Genomic DNA, 15,842 nt, shown 5'->3' on the forward strand with positions numbered 1-15,842 from the left:
GTTGATAGTCACAAATGGGGTGCTTTATATAGAGAGGCAGTGTCGAGGATGTCCACAAACCCATTCAAATAGTTCTCAAGGTTTGTTCAATCATTTGACAAATAAGTAAATAAAATAATACTATCCTCCACTAAGTAATATCCAAGTTTGATTGTTCAATATTTTCTGGGAACAATGGTTAATTTTCCTGGAAAATATGCAGCATATAATTGACTTTTTCTTACACATACGTATACACAAATTGACTTGAGAAGGAGGAGACTAAGGCAGGTTCTGCATGGAACGGGTAATTCATCAATCCTACAGTTATATCCATGCAATATGTGTAAAAAAAAAAAAAAAAAAAAAAAAAAAAATCATCATGGACCACCCTCTATCTATGTGCTGGACATGAACATATGGACTCCTTGACCACGTCTCATTTAAAACCCCTGTTATACAGCCTGCTGGGCATCTTTATTATTTTAGCTTAATTTCGCATATTTATTAATTAATATTCCACAATTTATTTATTTATTTTTCTCATAAATACACCAACCACACAATGAGAACACATTCGAGAATTAACGTTCAAATCCAATTCAAATCTAAATTTGAAAAGGATATTTGGCTGTTGGCATGGATAATTGACTAAGCAAAAGTTGTTTAGTTGAAAGCCGGCATCGCATTATTGGAGCCTTCGTTGTAGAATTATTGAACCAATGGATGATTATTATCACACGCCATCTTTTTTTTTTTTTTTTTTTTAATATTTAAATTAATATAATTTAGTTTATGAAATTATTCTTCTTCTTGCCTTGGGACAAGGGGAAGAATTGGGGTAGGCCAACAGATATATAGAAAGCATCTGTTGTTTCATACCCTAATGATATTTAATTTGGAGGTCGAAAACTATTTGGGAGTTGACTAATAAATGAGCAAATTTGGGGATAAGGTTGGTATGATATATATATGATTGTTTTTATTATTAATTAGCAACTAAACAAAGTTATCCAATCCTAAATTTTCCAGGGGTTTGACCATTTCTTGGTTTTTATTATTTCTATCAAAAACAAATTTATGAATTTTTACGATGGATATAAATAATATATACATATATAAAGTAATTTTAAAATTTGAATCCGTTTTAAAGTGTTTTTGAAAGGGTATAAAGTGTTTTCAAATAGTTGGAAGCATTTTCTAATAAAAATTTAATATTATACAATATATTATAAAAATATTATCAAATTTTAATTTATATCTAAAATTAAGTGTTTATTTGAATAATAGTGCATTATTAAGTTTCATTTGAAATAAAAAATTGTAACAACATTTATATAAAATACAATAATTTTAAAAAATATGTACTTTTGTACCGAATATTTTACTTTTATATAAAAGTCTTCAATTTTTTTAAAAAATTATAGAAAGTGTATTATAGATTTTTTTTTAAATGCCTTATTTAAAAAGAAATGTATTGTAAATTCGTTTTAAAAATATTTTAATTGAAACACTATTAATAAAAGTGATACCAATGAAATACTTCAATCGGAATCACTCCCTTGAAGTTAGGATGAATATATAAAATACCATTAATTTGAAATGAAATATTTGATAAAATTTTAAATTTAGATGATGAAATGGATTTATCTAATTTTGTTTTTTTTTGACAACCCAAGAATCCTTCGTAACCATGCCCTTAGGACTCAATGGGAATCCAAACCCTTGGGGTGTTGACCGTCCCGCAACAATCAGTATTGGGGACCACACTTCCTAATGTATATCATAACTAATTAGATTACGTATTTGATTCAAATCTTAAGGGAAATGGGGGCAAAATTTACCTAATAAATAATTCCCTAAAATTTTTAAATTTCTTTAAATGTCTAATTTTTTTATATAAATTTGGAAGTTCTTCTCCACTCACAGAATCATTTGGTCTTAATTTTCTAGAATATTTCTTAATTTTCACTCATGCTACTTATCTGAATCAGTCCATTTGTGACCAATTCATGAAGCAATGTTCAAAAAGCCTGGTCTGAAGCTCAAAAAATGTTCAACAAAATTAAGGTCAACGCTAGGATGCATGAAGTCCAATTCCACGCCAATTGTAATAAGAAGCGTGGGGTGAGAAAAATAAAATAAAAACAGCATGAAAGTGGAATTTGAATAAAATATGGCCTTGGTTAGGTAACTAAACGAAGAAAAAGACAAAGACAAAGACAACGACAAGGACATTTAATATTAATATTAATTATTAAAGGAATGAAAAATCCGTGTGCATATTTTCTTGTGTCCCAAGTTTTGTTTATTATTATTATTATTATTATTTTAAATTGAGATGTACTTCATGTTTGTGGGTACTATAATTCTATAATATATTTTCATAATAATTAATAAGGACTTCGTTAGCCTATAATTGGAATATTATTGTCCCTAATTAATTAATTAATTTTTTTTATTGATTTTCTGTTTTAAAAAATAAGTTTGAAATAAAAAATAATAAAATAAAGTGTATAATACGATTGAAATTCCTTTACATAATCAATTCCAAATGTTTATTAATTACATAAGAAAATAAAAAAAAAATTAATAGAGGTTAATTAGTGTGATTTTTCAAAAAAAAAGAAAAAAAAAGAGAGATATTTTCTTTTAAAAATCATTTTTTATAGCATAATAATTGTCAAAATTAATATATATATGTATATATATATATATATATATATATATATATATATATATATATTTTTTTTTTTTAATTTATAATTTGGTATTAGCCTTCCCCTACCAAAAAAATAAAAAATAAAAAATCAAGGGTTTGTTTGATAATAGATTTCAAAAAGTTTTTCCCAAAAAAATTATGGAAACAAAAAATCAAGTGTATTTTCGGATGATATTTTTTTATTGTTTTATGAAGATTGTTTTAAAAAATAATTATATAAATACATATAATGATAAAAAAAAATAAAGCATTACATATAAATTTTATTTTTAAAAAATATTTAAAAATATAAAAAATAGGTTAAAAACAATTTAGGTTTCAAAAAGATATTTATATTATTTTACAAAATATCATAAAATAGTTTTAAAAAACAGTTCTAAAAAATTAGGGTCTGGTCATGTTTTCTAAAACTTGTTTTTAAAAACAAGTTTTAGAAAATATGATCAAACAGATCTATATTTTCCTTTTATTTTTAAAAACTAGTGAAAGTAACTTCTACTCATTGGCTAATTTTTTTTATTCCATTTTATTTTTAAAAATTATTTCTACAAACCCAACAAACAAACAAAATTTTTTAAATCATACTGCCTATCAGACTCTTCTTTTTCTAAAACCATTTTCGAAAGCAATTACAAATTGGACCAAATTTGTATGTTATTATATATATATTTTTTATTTTTCTAATAAAGATATTTTATATATTAGGTGGACCATAGGAAATATTTTCTTGCACTCCTTAAATTCAAATTTGTACATATCATCATAATCAATAACTCACCAAAAGACTTTTTCCACCAAGTGATAACATTTGTGTTACAATCCCACCTACTTAACTATTTCCACGAAGCTTACATAAATTTAATTTACACAAAATTATAATCATAAAAACTCCATCCACTTGACTTGTTGATGAATTTAAAGAACAAAAGATTAGAATTTCGCTCTCAAAACCAGTAGATATACAATTATTAGAGCATCCATAATAATAAGTCCTCTCTCAACTTGCATGACTAAAATTAAATTATAATTTATTTATTAAATAAATCTTATAAATAGTAAGTCAACATCCATGAAGTGGCATTTTGTGGAATAAATTTTAACCCTAAGAATATTTGAATGTAAAATATTATTTCATGCTGGCCCGTCACTAGAATATAAATAAAATTAGCTTATAATAATGGGTTTTTAATACTATAAGTAACCCTATCGGTGGTATGTCATATCATCCTTCAATAATTAAGATTTATTTACCCACTTTTCACTTGATCTTAGTTTGTAAGTACTATTAAATTCTTCTGTTAGCATATTAAAAGGATAGTCATTTACCTCAATCCACTTAGATGGCAACAAATGTTTCTTTTAATGGGGACTATTTGTCCTATATTGTTAGGATCGGGTTAGTGTATTTTTACAATTAGTGAAGATTCTCCGAAGTTAAAATATACGATATTCTTAAACATATGCTAAGTGACAATAGATAGTTACATTTTATAAAATTTACATACATATATCTCAAATTAAATAATATTTTGTTGTTATTATTAATAAATTTATATATCAGTATACTTTATTTACTAAATATATATATCACATATGGTTAATTTATCATCAAATCACTATATTGCAGTATGCTTTATATTTTGTTTGTATTTACTTTTTAAATTTTTAGTAATCACAATAACTCTATATCCATGATTTTTTTTAGGAAATATGTTAAGGTTATTTTTTTTTATATCTACGAATACTTTAAATATGAATATTTAATAAAGCAAATTTATTGTTTAAGATTAATGAAAATAAATATTAATTATAATTAATGAAGATAAATATGTCATTTCAATAACTTAAAATAAATTTGAAGTTAATTTTATTAAATAATAAAAATTAAGTTAACAATTTAAGTAAAATTTAACTTAAAATTAATTTAAATTATTCAGTAATAAGTATTAAATTTTATCAAATACTTAAATATTTAATATATATATATAACACCAAAACAAAACTTATTAAAGATGGATTAGGTCTTGAAGTTGAGAGAGGACTTATTATCATGGATGCTCTAATCATTGTATATCTACTGGTTTTGAGAGCGAAATTCTAACCTTTGTTCTTTAAATTCATCAACAAGTCAAGTGGATGGAGTTTTTATGATTATAATTTTGTGTTAATTAAATTTATGTAAGCTTCGTGGAAATAATTAAGTAGGTGGGATTGTAACACAAATGTTATCACTTAGTGGAAAAAGTCTTAAGTTGGTGAGTTATTGATTATGATGATATGCACAAATTTGAATTTAAGGAGTGCAAGAAAATATTTCCTATGGTCCACCTAATATATAAAATATCTTAATTAGAAAAAAAATAATAATAATAACATATAAATTTGGCCTAATTTGTAATTGTTTTCGAAAATGGTTTTAGAAAAAGAAGAGTTTGATAGGCCGTATGATTTAAAAATTTTTGTTTGTTTGTTGGGCTTTTAGAAATAATTTTTAAAAATAAAGTGGAATAAAGAAAAAAATTTAATGAATAAGTAGAAGTTATTTTCACTAGTTTTTAAAAATAAAAGAAAAATATAGATCTGTTTGATCATATTTTCTAAAACTTGTTTTTAAAACAAATTTTAGAAAACATGATCGGACCCTCATTTTTTAGAACGGTTTTTTAAAACTATTTTATGATATTTTGTAAAATAATATTAATATCTTTTTCAAACCTAAAATGTTTTTAACCTATTTTTTATATTTTTAAAAACAAATTTTATATGTAATGCTTTATTTATTTATTTATTTTATCATTATCTGTATTTATATAATTATTTTTTAAAACAATCTTCATAAAAATTAAGTTAATAATTTAAGTAAAATTTAACTTAAATATTTAATATATTTATCAAACACTTAAGTAAAATTTTATCAAACACTTAAATATTTAATATATATAACACCCAAACAAAGCTTAATAAAGATTTTTTTTTTTTAATATTTGAAATATTTAAAAAAAAATTAAAAATTATATAAATTTGTAAACACGGCACAAATCGAAATTGCAGATAAATATAGATTACCAAACCAATCAGGCAGTCATCATCTTCTTGAAGCACAAGGCCAATTTCAAGGCCTAACTGATAAATCAAAAAAGTACAGCCACTTTAAGCTTTGGGCCCCTTATCAATCCGAACACGGCACACGGCTAACCTAAGGAAAAGGGACAAAACCATGGAAACGTGATCACAACTCTTCAATTTGTTGACTTGTGCTTTTTCATCAGATTTGACTGATCACGGATTCACAACAATCCACTTTCCATATTTGATACAGTATATATCCACGTTTCTGAAACAGACAAGAGGAAGCAATCATGACCACTAAATTTGATGAATGATGAGTCTACTTTTCAAATTTGGTGTTACATTTGTAATTAGGTTATCAGCTTGGTGTTCTTTTTCTAGATTTTGATTTGGGTCTATGGCTTTTTTCTGAAGATCATTCAACACAAGGCATTGAAGATGATGCAGATTCAATTATGGAGACCTTTATCCCTTGACTCAAAAGTAATATTGCAGAGATTCATGACACCAAATTATTTATTATTATTATTGTTTTAAAAAGAGTCAAGTAAAATTAAAATAATTTTCATTTTTTGCTTTTGAATGGGTTTGAAAGGTTTTTCTAATGTCGTCATTAGTTGTAAGAAAATATTGAAAAAAGAAAAAAATAATTATAAAGAAAATGATTTTTTTAATGCTTAATTTTATTATAAAAAATATGAAAAAAAAATCATATATAATTAATTTAGTTAAAAAATTATGTATTTTAAAATTATTTATTTTTATATAAAATAATTAAAATAAATTAAATGAGTTTAAAATAATATATAAAAATAATCTATTGAGATTAAATTTATTTTGAATTTATTTTTTTATTTTTTATTCTATGTTTTTTTTTTCTTTTTTATAATTTTTGTTTGGAAACGAAGCATAGTCAAAATAAATCCAGATGGTTAAATTTAATGGTTTCAATTTACGGTGCTTTGTGAATTGTAAGTATGTAGAATTTCAAATAATGAAAATAATAAGAATAAATGAAAGGAGTATGGTATGCCTTGGTTTTGCCAAAGAATGAGCAGTTGGTCTAACTTGATACAACATTGCCATGAGAGGTTTAAGTATAATTGAGTACAATGCATGAAATTGTCTAATTTATTAAACTAGGAATGTGAATGAGACGGTTTCGAAAAAGGAATGTTGGAGAAAATCTTTCGCCCATTTTGAAACCAAATTTGAGGTAAAATATGACTCATAATACCATTCTAAATTTGAATCGGGCAAATAAATTTTGGAAATTGATTTATTTTTCTTTCTTGATGTTATTGATTTGCTTATATGTTATAATTTTTTAAAATAAAATAAAATAAAATAAAATGGAGTTTCAAGATTTTGCAAATTTAATTAAAATAAAATAAATCTTTAAAACAAAGTTCTACGATGTCTCAACATACCTCATATCAAGAGTCCAAATATATCAACTTCTAACCTATATGTAAACCTACAGGTGGTCGACAAATTGTGGTAGGCTAGCACAGTACGGTTTTCAAATGTCCAAAGGAGACGCAAGATTGGTTGTTCCCGACATATTTGAAAACCAAGCATGCCTGACAGCCTGACAACTTGGCCCGAGACGGGCATGCGGCCTGCTTGCGCCATCTGGGCCGAGCTAGGAGCAGGACAACAGACAATGTCTCCACAAGTAGGCACTGTTGTGGCCCAATATGGTCCTGGACTAGGCCGAGTCATGGGCAATGCTAGCCTGCCTGACACACTAGCCACCTCTATGTAGGAAAAATAGGGAAATGAGGAAGAGACTACGGAAGAGAAAGGGCCATGGAAAGGGAAGAAAGAGGTGTTGATAGAGTTTTGGATGGTATTGTAAGATCTAGAACGACAGTATTGTGAAAAATCTCGGAGAACTCTATTATTTCTTGTTTCAAATGTATATGGTGGCTAAGGTGTTGATGTAGGGGACAAACCCAACAAATTTCTCCTAGTCTTTTGGTGTTGGATCAAGCATTTCTCTCTTCGAGCATTCCTTCATTTACTTGGCTTGGGCTAGGTTAGTTCATCCGATCAACACAAGTCGGGCTATGCGACTAGTCTAACAATGGCATGGGTATTAATCTAAGGATTTGGGCTATGACTATCAGAAAAGCACAACATATCTTTTGATTTTTCAACTATATGTTTAGATGAGATATCCCTCTATTCTCATTCTAAAATTCTCATTCCAGAAATCCTCTTACCAAACTTTATTTCTTAAAATAAAAGCAACTTAAAAAATATCAATTGATCTAGTGTTTGTTCGAATATATTTATAATATATAAAATCTAATAACTCTTATATAAAAATATTTAAGAGTCTATTTGCTAACTATTTTTTAAAACAATTCTAGAAAATAGTTCTTAAGAATAGTTTTTGAAAATTATTCTTTGATTTTTGAATAACAAAAGTTTGTTTCAAAACCTAAAATATTTTTAATCTATATTTAATATCTTTAAACATTTTAAAAAATAATTTTTATTTTTAATTTTTTTACATGTTTATATAATTATTTCTTAAAACAATCTTCACAAAACAAGTGAAAATAAGAGAAAACAATGAAAAGATGTTATCAAAAAACATATTTTCTGTTATTAAGATTAAAAATAAAAAATAATTTTTAGTTACTGAACATGTTTTCTGTGTCTTTTATTCTAAAGAACATAAAACTGTTCTTAAAAACAATTCTCAAACATGATCTAACCATTTATTGCATTTTATATAAGAATTATTTGTTGAACTATCACGACTTTGAATGTGATACCAAATATTATCAATAAATGGTTAAGAGATTGTTTAAACCTATGACCTTTCATCAAATCAAGTTCTGACACCATATTAAACTATTAATTTGTCTAAAAATGTAAACTTATAGGATTTGGACTCAACATATCTATAATGTTTCTTAACATTATTATCATTTTATTTTTCTAAAAAACTTAAAAATGAAAAGTATATCCAACCGACATCTAGAATGGTACAGCTTTTGTCGAGTCTTGGAAGCAAATGCCAGTTTTAACCCTGTCGTGTCTGGGAAAGAGTCTTAGTAGTAGCTTTCTACCTCTCCTCATTAGGAGTCTCCATGTTATTTCAGTAGAGGCTTAAGAGAAGGTCGACTGCAATGGCAAGAGCTATTGTCGACAATACCTCTACTCAAACATTTCGACACGTGCGTAATCCTTGATGCTACACCTCGGACATTTAAATTCTTCACTTGCACGTTAAGGGCATTTCAAAATTAACCATGATTTATAAATTGGAAACAATTTTTTGAAAAGGAAAATAAACGAGAAAAAAATGACAAAAGTTGCCTTAAATGAATGCAACAACAAAAATAGATATTACTTGAGGTTTTGGAAACCTGAAATGCATATCATAAAGTACCCTCCATTGATGACTATGATTTTCAAAAGCAAAGTGTTTTTTTTGTTTCTGTTTTTTTAATTTCCTTGCTGCCCATGTGTCCAAACAGTGGCCTCTTCTCAGCAGTAGTGGGATCACCATCCTACACGTATCCTATTCATCACCACCGCTTTTCCAATCGGTAACGCGTCCACCCCTTGGAATCGCTTTTCCAACTGATGGTTTCAGGGTTCTCCATTACACCCCGACTGATTCGCAGTATTTGAAATAGTGGAAATGTTTTTAATGTTTTTATTGTTTTTATTGTTTTCATGATTTATAAAGCATAATTTTCTGAGAGATATTTTCGAAGTCTTGGGAAATTAATATCAACTGAGTTTTTTTGTTTTTTGTTTTCGTTAACGTACGCGTCAATACTTAAAATTTCCATATAAGACATCCACTCACTAGGGATCTGACCCGGGGACACATGGCTTGAACCATGGTCCATGTGTTGCCGTGTTGGTTTCTTGATCCATCTATAAATGACCCACTCCTGGTTCATTCTTGATCACAACCGAAATGGCTTTTTGGGTCACTACCTTTCTTCTTCTCTTATCCTTCACCATCAGTGTTGCCTGCAATGAAGAGCTCAAAGCGGTTCAGACGGCTCGCTTCGGACTCTTGCAAGGTGGGAGATGGGCTCGGAGTTCATTGAGGCTTCACGGGTTGAATCTTGTTGATTCGGGTTATGTGGGTGAGGCTCTGGGTGACTGTGTTAAGCTTTATGAAGAGTCCGAGAGCCGACTGACCCGGTTGCTCTCGGGTGAGACCCGAAACTGTGATGATGCGCGTACGTGGCTCAGCAGCGCGCTGGCTAGCCATAGGACCTGTTTGGATGGCTTGGAGGGTAAGGGGATGGCTGAGGCTCCTATGGCTCGGAATCTCACCGTGTGGCTAAGTGAAGCTTTGGCTTTGTATGCGAAGTATAAGGAGCCGGATACGGATGCAGAGAAGGGTAAGTTTCTATGCAAATGGCCAAACGGATCCCATTATGATAATCTTAAAATATATTAAGAGTATGTTTGACACTGAGTAATTATAAATGCTTCGAATGTTAAAATATATTAAGAATGTATTTGACACTGAGACGGTATTTGCTTTTTTGATTTTTTGTTGAAAGTAATTTGTTTTTAGAATTTAGGTTATTTGTTTTTCTATTTTTTCATAATTTATTATAAATTTTTTATTGAATTGAAAAAACTAAAATATCTAATTTTTTCTAAATAGAAAAAATAACATATTGGATTTTTTTTACTTTTTAATATTTAATATAAATAAAATACTACAAAAACAAACAACTTAATATTTAACACCATTAAACATTAAAGTTTTATTTAGAATTAAGTAAAAAAATAAACACCATTTGAGTTATTAGAAGCGTTTTTAGACTTTAAAAACGCTTTCTAAAATTACACACTCTAAGAATCCATTTGACAATGATTTTAAGAAGTATAACATTTGAAAATTTTTACTTTTTAAAAATCATTATCAAACACATTCTAAATAAAATTAAAAATTCATGAACACCATGAGTGCTTTTCTTTTATCTTTGATAGGCCTTCTCTATCATGATTTAAAATAATGTAAAACAAATTTACCAAAATTTCCAACATGTTTTGCCTTTGCAAGAAATTTCTTGTTAGTTGTTTTGGACACTTGCATGTTCTTTTTATACAAACATATCAAAGCAAAATTGGTGATAAATGGTGCCTATTGAGTACACGTGGTTATTATGAAGGTGCATTTTCTTGAAATTTATTATTTTTTATATTAATACTTAGAAGTGCAACCGACATTGAAACCGAGCCAAAATGAAGTGATGCTAGCTGAATGGAGTCCAAAAACATCCAAGGCAGACATCGTGGTGGCCAAGGACGGATCCGGAAATCACATGACAATTAATGAAGCTGTTGCTGCACTAACCCGCATGGTCCATAAGAGGACTCGAAGAGTGGTTGTCTACGTGAAGTCCGGGATCTACAATGAGAAGGTAGAGATCGGAAAAAACTTGAACAATGTGATGTTTGTTGGTGATGGTGTTGATAAAACCATTATCACCGCTGATCGAAATGTCCACGATGGTGCAACCACTCCAAGCTCCGCCACGTTTGGTACTCAACTATAATGCAACGGTTCTAATTGTTGGGCAGGGTGCCCTTCAATTTTACTGATCATAGTTTTGGTCCTTTGCAGGTGTGTCTGGAGATGGCTTTTGGGCAAAAGACATAACGTTTGAGAACAGAGCAGGGCCTCACAAACATCAGGCAGTGGCAATGAGGGTGAGCTCGGACCTCTCGGTGTTCTACCGCTGTAGTTTTAAAGGTTATCAAGACACATTATACGTCCACTCTAATAGACAATTCTTTCGCGACTGCCATGTATATGGCACTATCGATTTCATATTCGGTAATGCCGCAGTTGTCTTCCAAAACTGTGATATCTACGTGAGAAAACCAATGAAACGCCAATCCAACATGATCACCGCACAGGGAAGAGACATCCCGGAAGAGCCTACTGGAATTTCAGTACAAGGTTCGAGAGTTCTCTCGTCTCCTGAATTCACTACTGTTAAAGGCTCTTTCAAGAGTTTCTTGGGTCGACCTTGGAAGCGATATTCTAGAACTGTTTTCCTAGAGACAGACTTGGATGGTTTGATTGATCCAAGAGGATGGACAGAGTGGAGTGGAAACTATGGGCTGTCGACATTATACTATGGGGAGTATAATAATTCAGGTGGTGGAGCATCGACAAAGGAAAGAGTGAAGTGGCCTGGTTTTCATGTGCTAAATGGTGCTGAAGATGCTATGCCTTTCACAGTAAGTAGATTCATACAAGGAGAGAAATGGATTCCTGCTAGTGGTGTTCCCTTCTCTCCTGGAATTTAAGAGAGGTCTGACTATAATTAAGTCTGTAATTAACTAGTAATTAAGATAGTATTGTGAAATAATAATGGATCCATCTCTAATACTACATGAGTTGCCTTATGTAAAATACCTAATATGCAAGCAGCTATAAAGAGAAGCCTAATATGCAATCTCCAAAGTGTAATATAGATGTTGTCTTATTACTCTCATAATGTTCAAAATCTTCATTGTAATTACAATGCATGGACTCAAAATGTTATAAGATTTCTCTAAAATATAAGACAAAATATTGTGAGAAGGCAATTTTTTTTTTATATATATTTAATAAGAGTTTTTATGTATGTTAAGCTAATTTTTATGTATCTTATTTTATAAATAGTTTTTAAAATCGTTATTTTTAATGTAAATATTTAAAAATTCTTATATCTTATATAAAAGTTACAATTATTTTCTTATTTTAGAGATAGAAAACATGAAATATATCCAATACTGGGAAAGAATTCAATTCTCGAACAAAATATCGTAAAGAAATGATGTGTATACACAATGGGTTATTTAAGTTTCAAGTAGAAATAACCTTGAAAGAAACAAACATACCACACAAATCTAAAAGCAAGGCATGCATCAAAATGGTAACTTAAATGTTAAATTTCATGGCCATATATGTACTTGTAATTTTTTGAAACAAACATTGTAAAATATTTTAAAATTATAAATAAAAAATAACAAACTAATTGATTTATGAATGTTTTTTAACATATATATATATTATGTACATAGCATTATAGACTCAAGAATGAAAGAACAAATAACCATCAAAAAATTATTTGACGTTCAACATATAACATATGAAGCTATGCCAAGAAGTACGGCATATACGCATATATTTGCTGCATTAGACGATTAAGCTATATTCAAGAGATCGAACTTTGATATTAATTGTGGGTTTAAGGTTAATTAAGACCTGGTGCATGACCTTATCTCCTTAACTTGAATGTGGTCTTCCAATTAATGATTTTTAACTTTATATCATGCTTAATTAAAACTTACAGATCATGATAAATCATTACATTTTGTTTATCTCCTTGGGCTAACAAAATAGATACTATGGAACTTTCCAAATCAATGATATGATGACAATTTTAAAAGAAGTAAAATAAAAATATTTAAAAAATGATTTTTTTTTCCAAACAATAAAAATTTGAAATAAGATTTATGTTCACATGAATTAAAAACAAAAACATTTAGAAAAATATTAATTTAATAAAAAATAATACAATGCAAGCATTATTCTCCTTCCTTATATACCTATTAACATAAGATGCTTTTTAATGTATGATTTTCTAAAAGTTTTTTTAAAAGAGAGAAAAGTAAAAAGTCTAAAAAAAAATTTCATTGGATAAAGTATTGATTTTGCAAATTATGGAGGCTTGGCAAAATTTTCACTTAAAATCTAAATATTATAGACCTTGAAAAGGTAAACACAAAAAAATGAAAATAGCGAGAAATTCCACATCATACCAAAAAAAGAGGGAGAAAAAAGTGAAAAAGCTTTGAGAAAATAGAAGAAAAATGATAATTTTGGACTTTGAAATTAAAAATGCAAAAAAGGAAAAATCCAAAGATAGACAAGTTGATAAGATAATGCATTATCACTATTAAAAAAGCAAAAATGATAATATTGATAATGCATTATCACAATGGGTCGTTTATGAATGTTCACTGCCATATCTACTTGTAATCGACTAATTGATTTATGAATGTTCTTGAATGTTTTTGATTTCATTGATTGGTAAGCAACACTGTACATGAACCGTGTCAATACAGGTAAAAGAAATTGTTACAGAGCATTATAGACACAAGAATGAAAGAACAAACAACCGTCAAAAAATTGTTTGAAGTTCAACATACAATAAATGAAGCTATGCCAAGAGGTACTGCATATACGCTGCTATTTGCTCCATAGAAATGCTTTGATCAATGTCGGGCATCGTATTCTGAGATAACCCCATATGCGGCAGGGAATTTGTGGGAGTGGTGTTAAACATCATCGTATTCTCGGATACTGACATCCCTTGCATGGTAGGAACAGTGCCCATATTCTGATATGAAGTTGAAGATACCGACATCCCTTGCATGGTAGGAGCAGTCCCCATATTCTGATATGAAGTTGAAGGATCGGTGTTATTCTGGAACATCCCATGAGTTGGATCACTCTGGTACAGGAGGTCGCTGCTGGATGCCCTTCCACCTCCAAGTTGTGGGTATTCGTTGTTCTCCATGTTCATCATTATCCAATTCAAATCAAATTCAACCCCTCCATTACTTAGATCAGCAAAATCCAAATCATAGAAGATCGTTTCAGTGCCTTGCATGGTAGGAACAGTCCCCATCTTTTGATATGAAGTTGAAGGATCAGTGTTATCCTCCAACATCCCACGAGCTGAATCACTTTGGTAGAGGAGCTGACTACTGGATGTCTTTTCACCTCCAAGTTCTGGACAATCGTTATTCTCCAAATTCATCATCGTCCAGGTCAAATCAGATTCAACCCCTCCATCACTTAGTTCAGGAAAATCCAAATCGACCATTTCAGAGCCTTGAAAGGCTGAGTCATCCATGGCCACATGGATATCAATTGGCTCAGCTGTAGGCAAACCCGACATATGATCAGGGCAGTTCACAAGAGTCTCACTCATCAAACTCGCTTCTCCCCTCTTCAAATCAATCAAACTCTCCACACTCTCAAGTTTCTTGTCCAACTTATTAACAATTTCCATCAGCTTTTCATAGGAAAGCCCATCCAATTCCAATCCAGTCTTAGAAGTCTGCCCTTTGGTTTCACCATTTTTTTCCTGCAACTTCTGGAGCTCAAATTCGGCCCTCGTCTTCCTGCTTTCAAGAACCCCAGATAAATCCACCGTCCTCTTTCCATGCTCTTTCTTCCTCTCATTGATGTACTTGTTAATTATCCGTTCAACTTCGTAGTGATTTTCAGGCCAAACACAAGGTTGAGAAGAATAGGTGCCGTTGCCATTAGGACAACATATGATCATACATGCTTCAACACCACATAGAGTTGAGAGCTCATGAACTTTTTTCCTCAGACCCTTTTGTCTATTTTGGAAAGTTCTGTGCCGGATTTTTTCATTAGCGATCAACTCCAATTTCAACTTGCCGCCAACCATCATTCTAAAAGAGAAAAGAAGCAGAAGGAGGAGGAGGAGGAATAATCAAAATTCAATCTCTGGAAGAAAAAGGAGAGAGATCAAGAAGAAGAAGAAGGAATAATCAAAATTCAATCTGGAAGAAAAAGAGAGAGATCAAGAAAATACCTGAGCGCGAGATGATCTCTAATGTAGATGGAAAGAGGCGTATTGCTGGTATTTATAGATTGAATTTAGAACCGTTTTATAAAGGTCATAAAATCAAATATTTAGAAAATCCGAAAAGATTATATTTTATTCCAAAAACCCATTTTCAAAATAAAATGTTTTCCGTGTATTTGACATTTACTGATTGAAGATTGAAGTCAGTTTTATTAAAGAAACTGTCATAAATCAGGTTTATTTCTAACCAATTTTGAACCCTATTAAAATTAATAATAATTGTTTTAATTGACATCACAACATATTTCATTTTCAAAATTTTAAATATATATAATTATAATTATAATTTAAATTTAAATTTAATATCATTATTAAAAAAAATTGTATAGTTTGACAAAAAAAAAAAACACTTATAATATTAAAATAACATTTTTGAAGAAAAACTTAAA

The 15,842-nt window shown here is 29.4% G+C and overlaps 1 protein-coding gene across 1 annotated transcript; it reads left to right on the forward strand.

Annotated features, from left to right (window-relative positions):
- The first annotated feature begins 9,719 nt into the window (after positions 1 to 9,719).
- Positions 9,720 to 12,277, forward strand: LOC117931898 (probable pectinesterase/pectinesterase inhibitor 36). The gene is made up of 3 exons (XM_034852974.1): positions 9,720 to 10,155; positions 10,985 to 11,311; positions 11,394 to 12,277. Exons 1-3 carry the CDS (start codon positions 9,720 to 9,722, stop codon positions 12,083 to 12,085), a joined length of 1,455 nt encoding a protein of 484 aa, XP_034708865.1. The 3' UTR covers positions 12,086 to 12,277.
- Positions 12,278 to 15,842: the final 3,565 nt, after the last annotated feature.

Source organism: Vitis riparia, chromosome 15, assembly GCF_004353265.1.
Source record: "Vitis riparia cultivar Riparia Gloire de Montpellier isolate 1030 chromosome 15, EGFV_Vit.rip_1.0, whole genome shotgun sequence".
NCBI classification, from domain to species: Eukaryota; Viridiplantae; Streptophyta; class Magnoliopsida; order Vitales; family Vitaceae; genus Vitis; species Vitis riparia.

Bases quoted from the DNA above. Each gene is read 5' to 3' on its own strand.
- LOC117931898 (XM_034852974.1), top strand. From the start codon at position 9,720: ATGGCTTTTTGGGTCACTACCTTTCTTCTTCTCTTATCCTTCACCATC. The intron at 10,156-10,984 runs GTAAGTTTCTAT...AATACTTAGAAG, and splicing joins GGATACGGATGCAGAGAAGG to TGCAACCGACATTGAAACCG. The intron at 11,312-11,393 runs GTACTCAACTAT...GGTCCTTTGCAG, and splicing joins TCCAAGCTCCGCCACGTTTG to GTGTGTCTGGAGATGGCTTT.